Source organism: Malaya genurostris, chromosome 3 (genome assembly GCF_030247185.1).
Source record: "Malaya genurostris strain Urasoe2022 chromosome 3, Malgen_1.1, whole genome shotgun sequence".
NCBI lineage: Eukaryota > Metazoa > Arthropoda > Insecta > Diptera > Culicidae > Malaya > Malaya genurostris.
The window spans coordinates 244,524,809-244,545,470 of NC_080572.1; the positions used below are offsets into that span (position 1 = coordinate 244,524,809).

At 39.0% G+C, this 20,662-nt stretch overlaps 1 protein-coding gene across 6 annotated transcripts in view; it reads left to right on the forward strand.

Annotated features, from left to right (window-relative positions):
* The window catches only part of LOC131435619 (protein boule), a 125,109-nt gene that overhangs the window by 77,853 nt on the left and 26,594 nt on the right, over positions 1-20,662 (forward strand). For all 6 annotated transcript variants that reach the window (XR_009230517.1, XM_058603691.1, XM_058603693.1 and 3 more), the window contains exon 2: positions 17,670-18,255. Coding sequence is in view for 5 of the 6 variants with exons in the window: in XM_058603691.1 (XP_058459674.1) it covers positions 18,158-18,255 (98 nt within the window). In the remaining variant the exon portion in view is untranslated. The remainder of the gene's footprint in view (positions 1-17,669; positions 18,256-20,662) is intronic.

The following is a 20,662-nucleotide window of genomic DNA, read 5'->3' on the forward strand; positions in this document are numbered from 1 at the left end:
GATTCGTTCATTTCATGCGAATGAAATTTTGCGCGCCTTATTTTGGCACTGAATTTCACCAAACATTTAAGAAAAACCTCAATTTTGAAGAAGTTGTCCTAAATTGCTAATCATATTTCCGATGATATGTAGAAAAATTTATGTTTCTGCGTTAATTAAGTTCTACCCATTCTTGTATGTATAGGGTAAATAGTAAAGTAAGTCTTATTCACGACAAAAAGAAACAACAGATTGCTGTTGAATTTTATCCCAATCCGACTTCCGGTTCCGGAGTTACAAGGCAATATGTGCAAATCTATGAGAAAATGCGCTTTCAATTTTATCAACCCATTTTTTCAAACCTAGAAGCAAATGAAAGGTCTTGAATTTTTTTAAAAAGTCCCTGAAGAGTTGATTCAGATCCGACTTCCGGAATTACAGTGCAATTACGGAAAAAATTTCAATTTCATGAATATTTTTACACAAGCGATGGCGAAACGAGGTGCACATTTTTATAAAACCTACCGGTAAATTCATTTAGTTGGCAGACCTTGTTAGTTGGTGGATATATAAATTTGGGATTACTAGTCCTCGGTTTTCGCTATTGAACGCACCGGTAATAATGAAAGCTACAAAACAGAAACACACTTCAGTGTCTCAGGAATGGTTGAACCGATTTTCACAAATCATAATTCAAATAATTTCACTTTCTAAAACGAGACTGTGTAATTTCATCCAGATCCGACTTCCGGTTCCGAAATTATAGGGCAATGAGTATCAAAACTTTCAACCGGTCATACAAAATGATGCACAATTGGCACACATCGGAACGTACTGGTACGGAAAAAGAAAATGCCACCGCCTAGCACACAGCGTGTTTTGTTCATTTAGGCTCTTGGAGAGACATGGGATAAGAACTTGAAAACACTTTGTTGTCGTGCTTTTTCCGAGGATGAACACTAACATCTTTTGATATCATTCGAAAATATTGTAAATAATTGTTTTTTTTTCTCTAAATAATTTCTGCGAAATATCAGCAGTGGTAGATTATTGATATATTATTTGATATAATTGATACTTAGTAAGTTTTGATCCACTCATTTTTCACTCCGAACTTCTGTTTCTGAACCAGGATACGCTGCTCGGTTCAGATTCTCTATAATCGACATGGAACAATAATTTTCCTCGAATTAACGATTGCGCGAGCCACATGGCACAATATTCCGTCATTCCGTCACACCTCTGATGTTGAAATTCCAGTCATACCATCACCTTCCTATTGTCTCAAATTTTTTCCTGCAAAACAGTACTTCGACACTGCAGTATCGGGCTTCTTCCGGGAGCTATTTCGAAAGGATACCAAAATTTAGCCAGCGTTTAAATTCAGTATAAAACATTCCACTCTCAAGCGGGGTGTCATATGGAATCCGGGACTTTTCTGGATCGTTTTTAAGCGGTATGTTTCTTTTTTCCGCAGCCCCCATTTTGCGTTGATTTCAGTAGAGTCACTTACTCTCAACACTATATCCTTATCGGTGTAATTTCATCGCGATAAAAATACAGCCTCCCGTCGTCCGAACCGTTCCCGGTTACGAGTTTGCGATTTTTTTTTTCTTTATTTAATCCCCTACAGATAGGCGTGCTGACGAAAAGCGGCCGTTTTTAATGTGCGAAGGTTTTTGCGATGCTCTAACCCATTCATCTTTGTGCCCTCTGCTCTATTTCCATACATTCCACGGAGAATGCCGACAACGTAGCGTACGGTGGAGGAAAACGTTGTACATACCTTCCCATCCGGTACCGTAGAACGGTGTCACCTAGACACAACGTCCTGAATTCGTGCGGACAATGTGCCGCACAGCATCATCACGAAGAGCCTTGCTATTCCGCCACCGTTGCTGTCGTTTCTACGGTGGACCCGGACCTCTTGAGTGTGCATAAAACTGTACCAAGTACCGGGTACCGAGCTCGGTTCCCGTTTCCTGTTTGGCATGGACGGTAAGCGGATCGTCCGATACCGGCTCCTCGGCTAATGGCTGTAGAGTAGACCGAAAAATGAGGAGGCCTTTAAAATATCGATTATTTTACTTGGCGGTGTCACACTTTTTGGCTGGATGTCGAGCAAATGGAAACAAGGCCAGATCGGACCGGGCCATCGGATGGGGGCTTTCTATTTGATTAAAATCACCGGAATCGTTACATAATTTTAAATTAGCTTCCCCTTCGTGTACTTTACTGTTATTATGTTCTATCATGAGATTCGAATCCCATGCTAAGATAAACAGTTTGAGAATAATTCACAAACGATTTGTTAAAAAGTATAACCAAGGATCAGGAAAATCGATCCATGTAACCGGGTTGAACACATGATTGATGTTCTGAGCATGAGAATGAAATCCACGTGAAAAATGTCAGGAAACACATTACACCACTCTCATGACGTTTTCAGGTGGTTGAAAAATGCCACGCAAAATGTAAAACGAATGTTAGCTCATTTATCTTACTCTGCGGATCGCTCAAGCATGTTGCAAACCAAGGAAATCTCGGTAATTTCAAACCAAAATGCAAAAAAGCAGCATGCATGCGATGGAGTGAAAAATTACTGGGAATATTTTTGAAGTGTAATAGCAGTGATACGATATGCATTAACGGTGATTTGTAACTTGTCGGCGAAGTCAGAATGTTCGATATATGTAATCTGAGTTCTTCAAACGGATTCTTTGTATAATTTCCGACGAAATTGCATTTTAATCTACTACTTCAACAGAACTTTTCTTTAGTAAATAAGTAATTTTGATGACTTGATCTGAGACAACAACAAAAAAGGCATGGTTCGATATTCTTCACGCTAGATTATAAACCTGAAAACGCTATGCTGCATACAAATTCGTGCCAAACTCATGAACCATTTGTTCCACCATTGGGTGTGACTCAAAAAGTCCCATCTCTGCTTTTTAAGGGTAGCACTCTATGAAACGGTAGAAAATATGGTCCATTTTCATTATCTTGTCAAAATATCATATAGAAAGGCAATGCAATCACTGTGAAAACCGAGTTTTTAACCTAGACCCGGAGGGCCGAATGTCATATACCATTTGACTCAGCTTAACGAACAGAGTAAATTACTGAGTGTGTGCGTATGTATGTATGTATGTAACAAGAATATGCACTCACTTTTCTCAGAGGTGGCTGAACCGATTTTCACAAACTAAAATTCAAATGAAAGGTCTTATGGTCACATAGCCTGCCATTGGATTTCATTTGGATCCGTCTTCCGGTTCCCGAGTTACATGGTAATATGTGAAAATTAGAGAAAAGTGTGCACTCAATTTTCTCAACCGATTTTCACAAATTAAGATTTAGTTAGTTCGTTGGCATAAAACCAAAAGTGGTGAAGAAAAACGCCAAAAATAGAATTCACTTTGATTTCTCTGTGATGCTTGAACCGATTTTCACAAATCTTGATTTGAATTAAAGCTCATATTACCTTTAAGGCTACTGTGAAATTTCATCCGAATCCGACCTCCAGTTCCGCAGTTACAGGGCGATGAGTGCCAAAGTTTTCAAATCGCCATATAGAATGACAATATATATAACACCGGTACGTGGTGTTACGGTGGAAGAAAAAAATACACAACGAACGATGCGTGCTTTGTTCTCTTTCGTACACGCTATAAAGAAATCGAAACGGTTACAGATGTCTGCTACTAGTGTGTGATATTGGTAAAAGACGGTGCTGCTGTTGATAAAAATTTTAGTTATTCCGTAAGTGCGACCGAAAGAATAAAAGAATGTAAAGCCGGTTTAAAATAAATGATATAAAAAGAAAAAGGAAAGAATGTCAATGGATTGAAGTTTATTCAATCGTTTATTGAATCTGGAGGATGTATTCAAACGATTACTTTTCAAGTCAGATAATCTCTGTAATAGCGTTATCAAATAGAGTAACAACCAACGTGAGTCAACTTCATTTTCCCGAATATGCACCTGAATTAGTTTTAACACTCTAGAAGACAAAAATACCTTATTTTCATATGTAGCTAATAAATGCTTTACATGATAGAGTATTTTTCAATGAAAAAACCCAATATTTGAAAACAATTTAAAAAAACCTCTGCCATTTTTTATAAACATGCTCGAAAGTATTTTCTGTCAAATGCAACAAACAATTTTTTTTTGTTTGCCTCAAAGTTAGATATAGCACCATTGAAAATAACCTGTTTTTGAACTAGTTTTACTCATAACTTCGGTTCAGAAAACGCTACCTGAATGCGTCAACCATCAAAAGATTAGTTTTAATGAACTCTAAAAGATGTTCAAAGATACCTAATACGAACAGTGAAAAATAAAAATGCTAGAGCAAAAAATCTTATTTTTTGAGGAACACCCTAAGTTGCTCTTTAAAATTAGCTGTAACCCTAAAACCGTTGCAGATACCACAATGGTGTCTTCAGCAAAGCTGCCCGATATAAGTTTATCTACAATTTTGCCGAAGGATGCAGTCCTCTATCTCAACACATCCGGAAAATAAGTTTAGGATCACCTTCATAATAAGAGCCACCCTAATACCACGTACATCTAAATATGGTTTATTTTTCACTGATCATTTGGTTTGAAGACATCATAGCTCTAAAGTATATGGTTAAGCCACACATTCTACGGCAAACCTAAAACAAAATCTGAATTTTAGTAGTTATCAATTGCGTTTGGGTTGTGCATAAAAATTGTTTAGGTCTTTTGTCCTATACAAAAATATAATTATTTTAAGAGTTTAGGTATATTTACCGAAATTTTTAAGATTGTCAGTGAAATCCAAGTTTCAGTTTTTTTTTGTAAATTTTGTTCATAATAAATTTCTAATTATAATAAATATTTTGACTTGATTTTGTTTGGAAAAATTTTCCCAATAATAGAAATTCTCTGTATTTGTACCAAATTTCTTGAAATTCTTTGAGCGGATATATAATTTTGTTCCTTAATACATTGTTTCTGGTAATTATTTCAATATTTTGATTCCGTTTTAAATTTTGAGTTATCTACAAACATGTGAAAAAAAAAAGAAAAATTCATATGTATTAATAAATTCATCGATTTTTTAAGATTTTATTTTGATAGTGCAATAATGGTAGTTAGGCGAAAATTGTAGCTGGTATCACTAGCAATCGTATGATGTGTAAAAATATATAGGTCATCGCTTTGAATATATTATTTACGATCATTGTAAAAAGTCTCGCCTTTTCTGAGGTCATCTATCTACAGTTTTCAATATAACTTTAGGTAGACAACCCTATTTTTCGTTTTTTTTTCAGTGCAATCTATTTCTGCAAGTAGTACATTTCCAATGGTGAACAAATTACGAAAATCGGTTGACTAACAACAAAGTTATGACTCGGTAAAGTTGAAGCTCTCAATATCCTATTCGCAATGCAGGTCCCGCATGAATGTAGATAGGGCAAATTTTGAGCTTGAAAAAAAACTTGGAACGGGAAAAATCAAATTTTCATTAGTTTTTCCTAAACGATCGTCAATAATGATATACTTAAAATAATCTAGAAACTTCATAAAATTCGAGGGTGTAAAATTGATCGAAATTGGTCAAGTAACAACTGAGCTCAAAGTTACCGTTCCAACTTTTTTTCAAGCTTGGTGCTCCGCGTAACTTTTTTAGGCTTTATATTAATAGTGTTAAAATGGCAAGAGAAATGCATTATCACACCACTAGGTGGATGAGGAATAGGTTTTCCAATTTACGGTTAAGCAACGTATGCAACGAAATAAACTGATCTTTTCAGAAATTTTCTTAGATTTTCATGTTTCAGTTCAGAGTAATGTTTTCATTTCGGTGCCAAATGGTAAATTTTTCATTCATTCATTTATCTCGGAGGGAGCGGGTCATATCGCCGAAAGTCGTTTCGCCGAATGCCATTTCGCCGAGAGTCGTTTCGCCGAATAGGTAATTTCGCCGAAAAGGTCATTTTGCCGAAAGGGTCATATCTCCTGCATGTTATGTTTCCTGTATAACTGATGTGGCGCAGCCACATAACCGAAGCCAAGATGGCTCGGCGGCATAAAACCGCCGAGCCGACGCCTCTTGCATACAAATCTGTAACCGCCTCGTTTGCCCGGTCAACTCAAAGCTAGGTTTCTTTGCTTTAGTTAGGTCCGAACGAGCGGTAGCGAGGTCGGACAGCACATGAACCAAAACGATGTGGCATTGCCGCAGTAGATATTTTTTTCATTTTCACCTAATAAACGAAAAATACCACCTACATTTGCCTGGTAGATACACCTATGCAATTACTTTGATGTTTACTAGCTAATAGTCAACAAGTTTTCTTGGGAACTACTTTCAGAGGTTCATGAGTACAAAAATCAATCATTATTCAAGAAGTACAATGGTAGGTCAACAAAACGGGCGTTAACGCTATCATCTTTCGTTTGTCTTTAATTTAAATCAATTCTAATTACGATTTAAAGACGATTTCAGGATTCAGCGAAATGACCCTTTCGGAGAAATGGCATTCGGCGAAGTGACCCATTCGGAGAAATGTCATTCGGCGAAATAACCCTTTCGGTGAAATGGCTTTCGGCGAAACGGCTTTCGGCGAAATGGCATTCGGCGAAATTACCCTGAACCTATTTCGGAGCCTTAATCAAATAGGAATTGAGGGCAGTTTGGTGTACGCTATAGTCTTTTTTCAACGAGGGGGATATGCATCGCAGAAAAAACTGCGTAACATTGAAAATCCGTGTATAAAAAACCGCGTATCTTCGTAAATTCACGTAAAAGACTGCATAATTTCGGAAATCCCTGTTACATCGAATATCCGCGCAAAAAATACCGTGCAACTTCGGAAATCCGTGTAAAAAACATATAAAAAGATGCCGCATGCAAAAACGGGTGGGTAATATCAGAGACATAACTGAATAAAGTGAATACGAATCAAACTGACATGCATTTCCACACATCGAAAAAAATTTCTTTAGTTTGAGCGAATTCTATACCTATTAATTATAAAAAAAGGTAAACATTTATGACGAATCTTACCAGAAATTTGGAATAGTTGCATTCTTCATGATGCGACCGACATGTCTTACATGTAAAAAACCGAATGAAACCTAATGTTTTCAATTTTTAGCGCAAAATATTCATATTTTTGTATTTCCAGGGTATATATTGGGAAGTGTCACAACATATTTGGTAAATTGTTATATTTGAATCATATAGCAAGATATGAGCCATAAATTAAAAGTAGGAGGATACAGTAAAACAAAATTTCTTAGAATCTGCTGGCTGTTTGAATTTAGAAATATGAAATTCATAAGAATTTCGTCAACTCATTTCGATTCTCAAAGCTTCGGTTGAATACCGACACTGCATACTATGGGAATTTCACTGAAAACAGCAAATGATTGAAAGGGCCAATGAAAAAAAGAACACAATTTTGAAACTACTGTTTCGCTTCATTGAGTGGACATGGATTTCGTTCCCATAGTTTGCAAGTGAAGCTGAGAGTGACGTTAATATCTCGTCATTTTCGTCTATTGTGAGTCAAGGAAAATGACTTTTATTAGCTCTGTTCCCTCATACTGGTCAATTAAAAATACTTATGGTTTATAACCATCCATGGTTAGTTTGCACGATAAGATTTGTGCGATGTTTCGTTTAATTCATGTGTCTGGAATTTCACGCGCCTCATTTTGACACTGATTTACATCTTAATGCTCGTTCATACCAAAAATTTCAGAAAATTTCAAATTTGAATTATTGTTGGATATCTCATACAACTGAAAATTTGATCATAAATTGTCTTACATATTTCCGATGGTATGAAACAGGGGTGGAAATAAGGAATTTTTTTTTGATTCACAGTAAATAAAAATAGTCAGTATTATCTTTTCATATCACTTATTTATTGTAGATATAATAATGAGTTTTGAAATGAATGATTTATGATAAGATATATTTTGATTCTACATAGAATTTATAAAGGTCATCAATTTAATTTCCCACAATTTAAAACATAATCGCAATTTTAGTTTTGTTACCCATTTTTTCAATTCACGGTGTTCGGTTTTTTGATTCACAATCGGAAATCTAGATTCACATGTTCATGCGCTTATCACATGGGCTTATTTCCGCCTCTGGTATGGAGAAGAAATTGATTCGCTGTGTTCTTAAGTACAATAAGAGATATTCACAGTTCGGTTTTACATCTCCTCCAAATCAGTCGATAAACAAAACCGCTTACGTTGGAAACAGAAGAAACCAAGTACAGTATTGTGTAGTGAACAATAGACCTCGAAAATGAGTGAACCAAACGAACAAAAGCTACCGCCGACACGAAAGAATACAATTGTTGTTGACTTTAGGCAGTGCAAAATTCGACCTTCGATACGTGAACTTGAAGGTTTGCTTAAGGAGCAAATGCAGCTGGACATTAAACGTGTGCATTTACTTCAATGCAATAAGACGAATAATGTTGTTTACATCCAGTTTTATAAAGAGTTGGATGCAATTCAATTCGCAAAAGACAATAACAATGTGCACTATGTGGAGAACGAGAATATTAAGTACAACATTCCGGTATATATGGAAGATAGTGCTATAGAAGTGCGTGTGCATGATCTTCCCTCAAGCGTCACAGATTCTTATATTCGCAAAACTATGTCCCAATACGGAGAGATACTCTCTATCGAAAAAGAAAAGTGGAAGAATTTTTTCCCCGGTATTCTAAATGGCGTACGTGTATTACGCATACACTTGAAGAAGCCTATACCTTCTTATGTGATTTTCGGTCAAGATACAAGAATTCCGTGCAAATCACTTGTTACCTATGACAATCAGATGGCCACATGTCAGTATTGTCAAAAAGCTGTTCACTACGGTAAGCCATGTGATAAACTGGACAAGGAGACAACTACACCAAAGGACAACAGTGCTTCCGTCACACCAACCCAAAGCAACCCCAGTACACCTGTGACAGTCACCAACAACAGTGAAGCATCCACTTCAACGAAACCATCCAACGTATCCCCTATAGAACAAAGTGCATTAACTGCAGTGAACAACTTACCATCCAACCAACCAGCCACAGCAAACAATGTACAACAAGGCTCATCTCCAGCAACTAGCAATGAAACCAACAACAATATCATCGATGTGGCAATGGATGACGAGACGAACCACGAACGAAGTGCCCCTCAATCCCCGCAGGAGGGAAATGGAAGCTCCTCTCCCCCTAGAATAAGGGTGACAACGAGATCCAACTCAAAAAAAAAATTATTTAAAAAATCGGCTCAATCGGCCACGTAAAGCTTGTACGCATATAGGCCTGAATAAAACTATCTTTTAAATAAAAAAAAAGAGATATTCACGATTAAGTTCTACCCATACTTTTACAGGGTACACGGAAAAGCCGAAACAACCGAGCCGAAAACGATCGCGAAACAACTAAAATATTAGTTTAAGATGATTTTTTCATCGTTTAGATGAATTTCGTTTTCAATACCTTCAAATGCAGTTTTCAATTCTTAGTTCCACTACGACGCTTACAGTGATTCCACCGATTAAAAGACAATTTCTACGACTTTTTTGAATCTGACTTTGTCGGATTTTTGAAGTGGTCGTCGAGAATTATTTCTCTGGTCGTAACTTTCTTCAAGTATAACTACCATGAAATGAAATAAATCGTGTCAGTTCTAGTAAATAAACAATTAACCTATAATTGCTTAATTTTTTTCTACTTTCTCCCCTACTGGATGCCGTAGCACAGGGTTGATTTTCGATCGATAAGGACGAAAGACCTCACACCCATTGTCTGGGACTGTATCGTGTGTGTAACAAGAGCCACAATGGGGAGAAATAAAAACGAACTTTGCACGTCTATCCTGGCAGAATAGAACGATCACTGGCCTGACTCGTAACAATCCGCGCTCGTAACATTTCAGCACAATTCAGTTTACATAGCTCAGCACGTCCAACATACCAGCTAGGCAACGGTATGCTGCGAGAGTCATTCTCCGATTCTCACATCAGAAAGTAACGAATGTTTCATCTAATTTTGCGACATTCCCCGCATAGCATAGCCGAGTGAGCAGACAATTCATCCAGTGTTTCCAGTCTATTCACTTTCAGTTCCTTTTGCCCCACGTTCCTTCCGGTGACCGTCCATCCTTTCACCGAAGTAGGCTGCTGCCACTTGGCGGGGTTTGCTGTTTGTGGCTGTTTGATGACGATGATTGTTTCGGATTTTAATGTGTCATTTTAACGTTCCCTTTAAGTTTCTGCCGTATTCTGTCGCGTTGGGCCTCTAGGCTGGACGCCCTAGCGGCAGGAGGAGGTAATGAAGTATGACGAAGATGAATGATGATCTGGTGGACCATCATGAAAGGAAAACGATGGTGGTAAGAGCTGGTAGTGGGTGGTGCTGATGACGATGGTGGTTTGGCATTCGGATGGACGGGCGTGAAAAAAAACAGGGAAACCCTTTTTCCTTCGTGGATGATGTATTGTTATCTGAACTGAAGCACAACATTTTTCATGCCCGATAATGGGAAACGACGGGAGTGAATTTTTACGCGGCTCGTCGTTTGTTGCTCGGAACTCGGGAAAGGTACTGATAAGGAGATTTAAAATTTGATTATTTCTCTGTACAGTACGAGCACTCTCCTGTAGGTTTGGCAAATGTTTGCATGCATAAATTGAACGTGAAATTGTTTAATTATTAAATTTAATCTGACTCGACGACGTGTTTAAATAAGTTTCTCATGATTAATTTTGGGCTAAAGGACATGATTCACCAATTTGGCAGCTGCTTCAATTCCATTTCTATCGATTGGTTGTTCGATGTTGTGTGGCAATTTATGGTTGGCCTCTACGGAAATTCACTCACCCGCCAAGTCCAACAATTATGACAAACATGTTTCGGGCTCTGTGTGTTTGTTGCATGCATTCCAAAATAAACGATCATGATATAAATCATACTGTCGTACTCCGTATTTTTTTCGATAACTGGACCGAGGAAAAATCCAAACAATCAAAAGCCATAATTCAAAATAGAAAAAATATATCAACTCATGTTATTTTTATTACTCGCCACTGCAGTCGAACTTACCGGTACAATCCAGTGCCAACAAATTGTCCGGAAACATTTGAAAGAACTAATATATAAATAAAAAGCACTTATAATGATGATGCGATCAACATAACAATAGAAAAATCTGCTCGGAAAACATTTAGGCAAATGTGAGAATGAGCAAGTGGAGTGGACCCTCGCGTGTGTCCCGACTGGACGAAACCCATCGTTAGGCCCTCCCTTCCTCGGTCCGGACTATGTTGACTCAGCTCTATATCAAAGCAAACAAAACAGCAGCAGCGGTGGTTTCTGTTGCATGTGTTTGCTTTAATGAGCTGAGCTTTGTGGGAAAACACCGACAAACCAACCGATCGGGTTTTGGGTAAGAGAGAGTTAGAGAAAACCAATCACACAAACCCTGTAGGGGCATACTCAGAAGCGCAGAAGCTGCTCCGTTTCGCAAAAAAGTTCGACATCAGCAACATTTCCCTAATATCTGTTGACAGAGGCGACCTCAGTTCGTGGTACAGAGGAGAGGGGGGGGGGGGGGGGGGGGGGGGGTGCAAATGTAATTCATGAAAATTCCTGATTCGTGTTTTGTCAGTGTTAATTTTTTTTTTGTTAGTCTTCAATAATATGGTCACAAATTTTGTGTATGATAAAAATCGCATTCTTAAAGCAAAATTTACGAAGCGAAGTTGGACAAAAAAAGAAACAAAGAAGTTCTGGGATTCCAAGCGTTCAACTTCCCCAAATTTAGAATTTACATTCCCTTCACCATACGTTCCTCACAAGCACGACTACAGACCATTTCAAAATTATAAGGCCACCTATAAATATCAAGATACAAAAAAAAAGAAATGGTTTCAGGATTTTTTTTTTCGATGGAACATGAAATTAGATTGCAAAACACGAATGTGAGTCCAAGAGTTGATTGATTTCGCTGAAAAACTTTGTGATAGAACGTTTTTAAATAAAAATGGCTTTTCAAAATTATAAGGCCACTTGCAGTTTATTGAGGTTCGGATGATTGAAATAAGCAACAAAAAGCATCTAATGATCCGTTGCTCCACCGGAACGGTTTATTGTCTGAAAAATACGATTTGGCATACTTTGCACCAATTTCTGCAGCTTCCCAAGACTGAAGAATAGCACTTTTTAGCTCTTGTAATGATGAAAATTGACGATTATCGGCATAAATTTGTCGTACCATAATACCCCAGAGATTCTCAGTTGGATTTAAATCCGGTGAGCAAGCTGGCCAGTCCAAAATATCAATTTTCTCGGACTTTAGCCACTTCATTGTTTCAGCACTTTTATGAATACTGGCATTATCCTGCTGGAAAATGAGCTTCGACTTGCGTCTTCTTTTAATTACTGGCAGCAGTTTTGAGGACATTTATAGTTACTCACAAAATTGATCGTACACACGTATGATGCTACATTTTATTGCAGTTTCTCACTGTTGCTAGCTAGTTTTTGATTTAATTTGAAGTGATTTGGCAATGAAAATAGTTTTGAAACATAATTGAACGAAAACTTGGATTAAAATTATTTTGTTGTTAGAAATAATCGATTTATAAGGAAATGTTTGCCTTTTTTAATCTCACAAAATTGATCGTACACCAATATCGACACAATTTACTATGAACTGTGTAAGCTGTCAGTGTTAGAGTAAACAACAATAATAGTTCGTTTTAGCTTTGGTTTGAGAGTTATAAATTGAAATACAGAGCAAACCGTTAATGAAAGGCGAAAGAAAGCAAAAAGACATTTCTACAAGAAAATTGATCATTTCCTTGCGCTGTGGAGGAAAATCCTTACGCGAAATAGGAAAAATCGTTGGACGATCACATTCCGCCGTATAGACAACTGTTGCCAACTGGTAATACGAGGGAACTCTGAAGAACAAGGCAGAAAGGGGAAGAAAACGGATCCTATCGGAAGTTGACGAACGGCTTATAGTTCGCAAAGTACGAAATAACCCGAAAATAAGTGAACCGAAATTGACGGCGGAATTGTCTCAAGATATTAATCAACCTGTTTCAACTGAAGCTGTTCGCCGCGTTCTCTGGAAATCTAATCTGCATGGTCATGTTGCCCGTAAAAACCATTCATATCAGCAGTAAATCATTTGTAGCGGCTTGAGTTCGCCAAAACCCACGTAAACAAATCGCTGGAGTTTTGAAATCAGGTAATATTCACTGATGACACAAAAATAAATTGCTTTAGATCTGATGGCAGACAGATTGTTGGGAGAGAGCCGAATACAGAGCTCAAATATAAAAATTTGAGATCAACAGTGAAACATGGTGGTGGCTGTGTTATGTTGTGGGGTTGTATGGCAGCTTTCAGGCATAGGAACACTGGAGTTTATCGACCGGAATATGGACAAAATGCTATATATGAATATCCTAGAACGTAACCTAAAACCAAGTGCACAATAATTAGGACTATCATCAGGATATTGTTTTTTCCAACAGGACAATGATCCAAAACACACCTCACATGTTGTTCGGGAAAGGCTGTTATATAACGTTCCTAAGCAATTAAAAACACCTCCACAGTCACCAGACATGAATCCCATCGAAAACCCATGGGATAAAATTAATCGGCGTTTCAAGGATACTAACACATCAAACAAAAACACGCTGAAACAGAAAATAAAATAAGTGTGGGAAAACATCCGAGCATCTTACGCAAAGAACTAGTGGACCCAATGCCCCGTCGTATGTAAGCCGTAATCGACGCTAAGGGAGGCCACACTAAGTACTAAATTTTATATTTGAATCCGCATTAACCAGCTACACTTAATAATGCAGATTTTCATAATGAGTGTACGATCAATTTTGTGAGATAGAACTAGGGCGTTTTTTGTTGCATTCGAACCACCAAGTGGGAAGAATCTTAATATTTAAATTAAATGTATATTAATCCAATTCTAATTCTTCAATTTTTATTTAGTGATTTTTCTTTATTAAATACTGCTCAGTATAAATTTTAAAAACTGTTTCAGAAAGTATGGACGCACTTTGATTTCACTGTAAATAATTCACAAGTGTTAGATATTCAAATTTTATTCGATATACTGATAATATTAGACTACAACAACAGAATATTATTCTCAACATTTGCTAGTTAGCCATTGTAGACTAGCTGGCGCTCCTTCTTGCGAACGTTCCTCATTAAATTCGGTACAGACTTCTTGGCGACAAGTTTTGACACTTTTTTCCAATCTTTTTCGAACTGTTGAATGGTTTCGGCTGCTGGGACATGTTTCCTAAGATGTGCCTCCGTTAATGCCCAAAATTCCTCAATTGGTCGAAGTTATGGGCAATTTGATGGATTCATGTCTTTTGGTACGAAAGTGACATTTTTAGTAGTATACTATTCTACCGTTGATTTCGAGTAGTGGCAAGAAGTAAGATCTGGCCAGAAGACAACAGGATCCTTGTGGCCTCGAATCATGGGTAGAAGTCGTTTTTGTAAACATTCCTTGATGTATAGTTCGCTGTTCATTGAAGCAGTAGTGATGAAGGGTTTCGAAATCTTACCGCAGCTACAAATTGCTTGCCAGACCATAGCTTTCTTATTAAATTTTTCGACTTCAATCGATGTATCGGACTGGTTTAACACTTGCCCTTCTCGGTCCCGGCTAGGATTTGTAATCGAGTTTCACGTAGGTTTCGTCGTCCATGATTATGCAGTTCAAATTTCCAGCAGGAATCGTATTGTACAGCTTTCGAACCCTCGGCCTGATCGATGATATACGATGATTCATACGTGTTTTAGCACGAAGAACATTTGACTTCGAAGTGCCCACTTTTTTGGCCACATTCCGAATTTAAACCTCCTTCTTTTGCACGAACGCCTTCAGTATACGTTTATCCAACTGAGGGTTAGCAGGACCTTTTTTTCGACCGAAGATTCATACGTGTTTTAGCACGAAGAACATTTGACTTCGAAGTGCCCACTTTTTTGGCCACATTCCGAATTTAAACCTCCTTCTTTTGCTCGAACGCCTTCAGTATACGTTTATCCAACTGAGGGTTAGCAGGACCTTTTTTTCGACCCGTTTTTGGTTTATCTTCAAAGGTGTTATCCTCACCGAACTTCCTGATTGCATTTCGCACGGCTTTTTCACTCACTCCTTCCATTTTTGCTATCTTTCTCAGTGACAGTCCGCGTTCTGTACAGAATTTTTCGACGTTGTTCTGCTGAAAGTCCACGCATTTCGAAACAAACTAATGAAAACGAATAAACAACTGCACAAGTGGTTAGAGAAGAGTGTAAACAACAGGACGCAGCCATAAAAATTGACAGATTCTGAACCATTGCGAAATGGCAGCGGTTTTTGGTTGCGTCCATACTCTCTGGGATAGTCTCTATGTGAAATTATCGAGTTCGACCGTCCCACGACAAAAGGGCCTAACTGCAAATGATAGTTTCTCTTTGTTTACTTTTTCTTTCACGATTTACTGAACTGGTTTTATATTTGACGCTTTACTCTTCGCAAAACTTTCAAGGTAAACCTACAAGCTTTCGATTTATATTGGGAACTTTAGAGAATTTGCAATAAAGTCAAAAGAAAAAGTAAACAAAGAGAGGCTCTCATTTGCAGTTAGGCCCTTTTGTCGTGGGACTATCGTGTTGTTTCTGACACATGGCCGATAAAATTGGGACATATTATTTCCGTAGAGGTTACAAAAACTACAACCATTTTTTTGTTTATTGTGTTAAGAATAGTCAGATATTTTTTTTACAATTTTCTCAATGATGTTCCATACAAAATTTTATACGCTTTAATCCGATATAATACAAAATAAATTGGTCAAGCTGTTTTTTTTAGTTATTGTAAATACTAGTGTGACATTTCGTCCCACTTTGAGTAACAATAACTCGATATTTTTGCATAAAATTCACACTGTTACTGTCTCTAATAAAGAATAATTACTCAATCTCCCGGGTTGGTGGTTCAATGCATAGGACGCTGGTCTTACAAGCCAGTTATCGTATGTTCGAGCCCCGACCTGGAAGGATTCTTAGTGTCAGTAGGATCCATAGTACTAGCCATGCAATGATTCTGTACACTAATACCGTTTTCGTTTTTGAACCTACACGCGGGCGACTCTGACTCCGAGTAAAACGAACACGTGGAACGCGCCCTAAACAGCAGCTCATGAAAAAAATAAAAAAAATAAACAAACTCGCATGGATGTCGTGGTGCGACTCGAGCAAACTACGAGCGAAACTACCTGATTGGAATCCGATCTAGAGCGACCCCAGGTTGCTAAAACAAACATCTCAAAAGTTGTTTGGGCGACTATAGGTCAGCTTTCGGGCTGCTCTGATCAAAAAACGAAAACGGTATAAGAATCGGCTGCGAAGTCTATTGAAACAGAAAGGTCAAATTCCACAAAAGGAATGTAATGCCAAGTTTTGTTTTGTTTAATCCACGAAAAATTTCGCTTTTCAAGAGAGGCTCCGCTTAAAAAAAGACAAAAACGAACTGCAAAGAACACTTGTCAAATCGCAAGAATATTGATATACTATATATTTTAAAATCTTCAATTATGGAGCCGAGCAGATAGATGCCTACCCTCCTTGATTTGCTATTGTGCATAAGAGATCCCATACATTGGAGATCTCTTCCGAATCGATTCTTGGTAGTTGCTCTCGGGCCGTGCCGCGTGGTGCTGCAAAAGTGTGCCTAGAAAAATAAATTTTGGAACCGTTCCAAAATTATTCTTATCAGCTGGTGACCAGTGACATAATTTAATGCGGAACTGTTAGTTTGGCACGGATTTGGTAAATAGAAGTGAATTATGTGGTTTAGTCAAAAATTAGCATGACAAACGATTGAGTTAATGTTTGATTATCTGATCGTTAAGTAGTATCGGCAAAAAAAAAGATTTCGTTTTCTAAGTGATTGGGAATTGTGCAACTTAGCTGATTTAGTTTTCGTTATTTAAAAGTGCCAAAATTTTTAGCTTACAGTTTTCATTTAATAATCCCGTATTTTCAGACACTCTCAGATTGGGACCCAACCAAACCAGGGAAATTCGCACAATTTCACTCCCACTCGCGCCAACTTTATTGTGTACCATGTTGAGGTTACGACATAGCGAAAGCCTACTCATGCCTGACGGGTTCGGTGTGAAATAGCCTTCCTTTTCGTATTTTATTTTTTTTACTCCGGCCTCGCCATATTCTGTGCTGCATCGGCCAAACTGAATGTGGTGATTTTTTTTTCTGTTGTTATTGTTATTGTCGTAGAATGTGCGCTTTGGAGTGCTGTTTTGTGGTCAAAGTCATCCGTTGAACCGTTCGGAGGACAGTGCGGGTGAAAATTTATCTCTATAGCCATTTACCGGCTTCGTTGTGTAGCCTGGGCAACCCAGCAGCGTTGGGTGGGAAAAAAAGTAAATTTAACACGACCTACCAAAATACGCCCGGTTCTGCCTCTATCGACTATACATACATATTTGTTTGCTTCACTATTGCATATGGAGAAACGTAGCAATCGATGATATTTTCCACGCACCGAAAAGATTGACATTTTATCTAATTCCCTGTTCTTTGCTTTCTCTTGTTCTCGTTACAATTTCGTAGATGGTGTTCCGGGAAAATCAATAGCATTGTTTTAGAAGTCCCCGGAACAGGAAAGAGTCCAACCAACTAGACGTGGCGGAAAACCGAAACTGCTGCTGGAAAGGAAGACTGTGTTTTTACTGTTTGTGTGTTGTTATATCCACTTACACGACCCAGTAAGATCATTTACAACAAGTGATAACAAACAAACGAAGCGGTGCCGACCGAAGTTACCCGCAGAAGTGATAATTTTTTTAGTAGCGCCCGTCCCCGACCCCACAAAAAGTTTTGCTAGTGAAGAAGATAAGTGATCCAACAGTCCAACAACGAACCATCAATTACCGACAGGGGGTGAACGAGTCCTTAGTTTGAGCAGCTCGATCTACCCCGTGACAGTTCCCCCGGTGACCGTATCCGTTCACCCCGCCGCAGTAAGGCCAAACCAACGGAGCAAGCTGGCTACCCACATACACCCGACGGAATCGCTCGCCGTCGCACATCACGGCGCAATGGCGATACCGAACGCTGCTGGACAGCTTGAGGGCGCACTGGCGGCGCCGAAATACGGAACGCTCATTCCAAACCGAGTCTTCGTCGGTGGCATCAGGTGAGTCCGGGCTAACCGCTTCATACTTTTATTGGTTGTGTTAGTTTTTTTTCCACCACGGTCTTTTCGACGTTCTTGCACCATTGCGTGGGATGGTGATTTTGTCACCGGAACAATTTTCACCTGATGCTCGTTAGTGAATTTTTCCGTTTACCATATTGTCTCGATTTCCCGGTTATTAATGATAACTGATTGGACGTCATTCGAACGTAGCAGATGCGATATTCTCGACTTTTTTGTATGCATGCCCAACAACGGAATGAAATCAAATAAGTGATTTGACATATCGAATGTATGTCATTTCAACTGAAAAGGTAATCGAGTGATAAATATGATAACACTACCCGGTGGATGTTGTCGACCCGCATCGGCCCGATCATCGGGCCGATTATCGGACCGATTGAGCACGATATAGGGCCGATTGTAGCGCTTCGATCGGCCCGTCATCGGACAATTCTGCACCATTTGCATCAATCGCGTCGACCTAAAAAAGCTTTATGTTTACATTATGTATCGCTAGAGAAACAGAGCGAAGGAATATCAAACAAGGCATTTTCGAGCCGACGTCTCCCCGATAGGGTGTGCAAGAGTGTTAAACATTCTTTTGTCTCGATCATGGAGGCTTTAACCTTTAGGTCATTCGCCTCTTAGGGCCAGAAAAACTCTGGCCCTATGTTTGAGGTTGGAAATCCAACCCCGATATATCTCATCACCTGAGTATTGGATATCCGCTCTCTGCTTTGGTATATCTTCACTCTTTTGTTCTACCGATACACTATGTAAGCTCGAAACGCAATCAAAAGCTTTCGTGCACGATGCGTCCGATGTTCGAATTTACTGGGTATGTCTAGTGTAAAAGTACGTACTAGATTGGATTTTTATGGTCAAACAGAATACTGTGTCACGGATGATGCGGTTTAGTTCACTTTCAAGAGCTGATCTATAATATAATAATTTTACCTGATTACTTTTTAGTATATTTCCTAAATTTGCCAAATTGTATTGTCTGAAGTAAAAAACTTCGAAAACTTGATCTTACTATGAAGACCAAATTCACCTTTTTACAATTCTCATATAAAGGGGCTATACACTCACTGTGAAAACCGACTTTTGAACCGAAATCCGGTGGGCCGAATGTCATGCTTGACGAACTGAGCAAATGTTTGTGCGTGTGTGTGTGTGTGTTTTTTTTTTACAAGGTGAAATACCTTATGTACTTTCCCAGCTCACGCGCTCGGTAGTTGTCAAGCTACCGCTATTGTGAACCAGCGAGTGGGACTGGCTGAATCTTACCCACTAAAACACCTTGGACATCTTGCCTCGATCCCCCCGGAACTAAGCTAACTACTCGCCTGATCCCCGACGATGGATCTAGCCTACACTGACGGAGAGTTTCCCCTTTTACGCCATGCGGGACACCCGAAGGAGTGCCGAGGTCGGCTCCGCGATTCCGGTTTGGAGCATGGCTTCCGGTTCGCTGATGCCCCGACGACTCGAATCGGTGTTGTGGCGTCTACTCGACTAGTCCCCGTTGATGGATCTAGCCTACACCGACAGAGAGTTCCCCGACGATGGAAGTTCTCCCGAAACCGACGTTTTCGATACCCGTCCACGGCCCGACCGTAAGGATGCCTGGGTCGATCCAATGATGCCGGTTGGAGGATGGCTTCCGGTTCACTAGTGCCCTGACTATCTTAACGGTGCTACGCCACGATCTTCTCGTCTAATCCCCGATGAAAGATCTAGACTACAGACTGTGTGTGTGTGTGTGTGTGTGTGTGTGTGTGTGTGTGTGTGTGTGTGTGTGTGTGTGTGTGTGTGTGTGTGTGTGTGTGTGTGTGTGTGTGTGTGTGTGTGTGTGTGTGTGTGTGTGTGTGTGTGTGTGTGTGTGTGTGTGTGTGTGTGTGTGTGTGTGTGTGTGTGTGTGTGTGTGTGTATGCGTGTGTGTGTGTGTGTGTGTGTGTGTGTGTGTGTGTGTGTGTGTGTGTGTGTGTGTGTGTGTGTGTGTGTGTGTGTGTGTGTGTGTGTGTGTGTGTGTGAGTGAGTGTGTGTTCCGGAGGTATGGTACTATGTGTTACATGTCAATTTCAAGAATTTTTTCTCTTAAGCTACCTCTTTATATTGGCTAATGAATTTCTCTAGTTTGCAGATCACGAGAGTCCCATAGTCCTATAAATGATTTACTGGATTTAATCCAAGTCAGCCTACCGGTACTTTTTTTCCCAAAATTCAAATCGTCATAGAAAATCGTAAAAAAAATTGTAGGTGAAATTAGTTTATGGTTGACTGAACCGAATATCACTATGCCGATATCCAGCTTTCGATTCCGGAAGTACCGACAACAGTAATCAAATGTGATAAAATTTAGCTCACTTCACTTTCTCATATATGATTGAATAGAATTTCA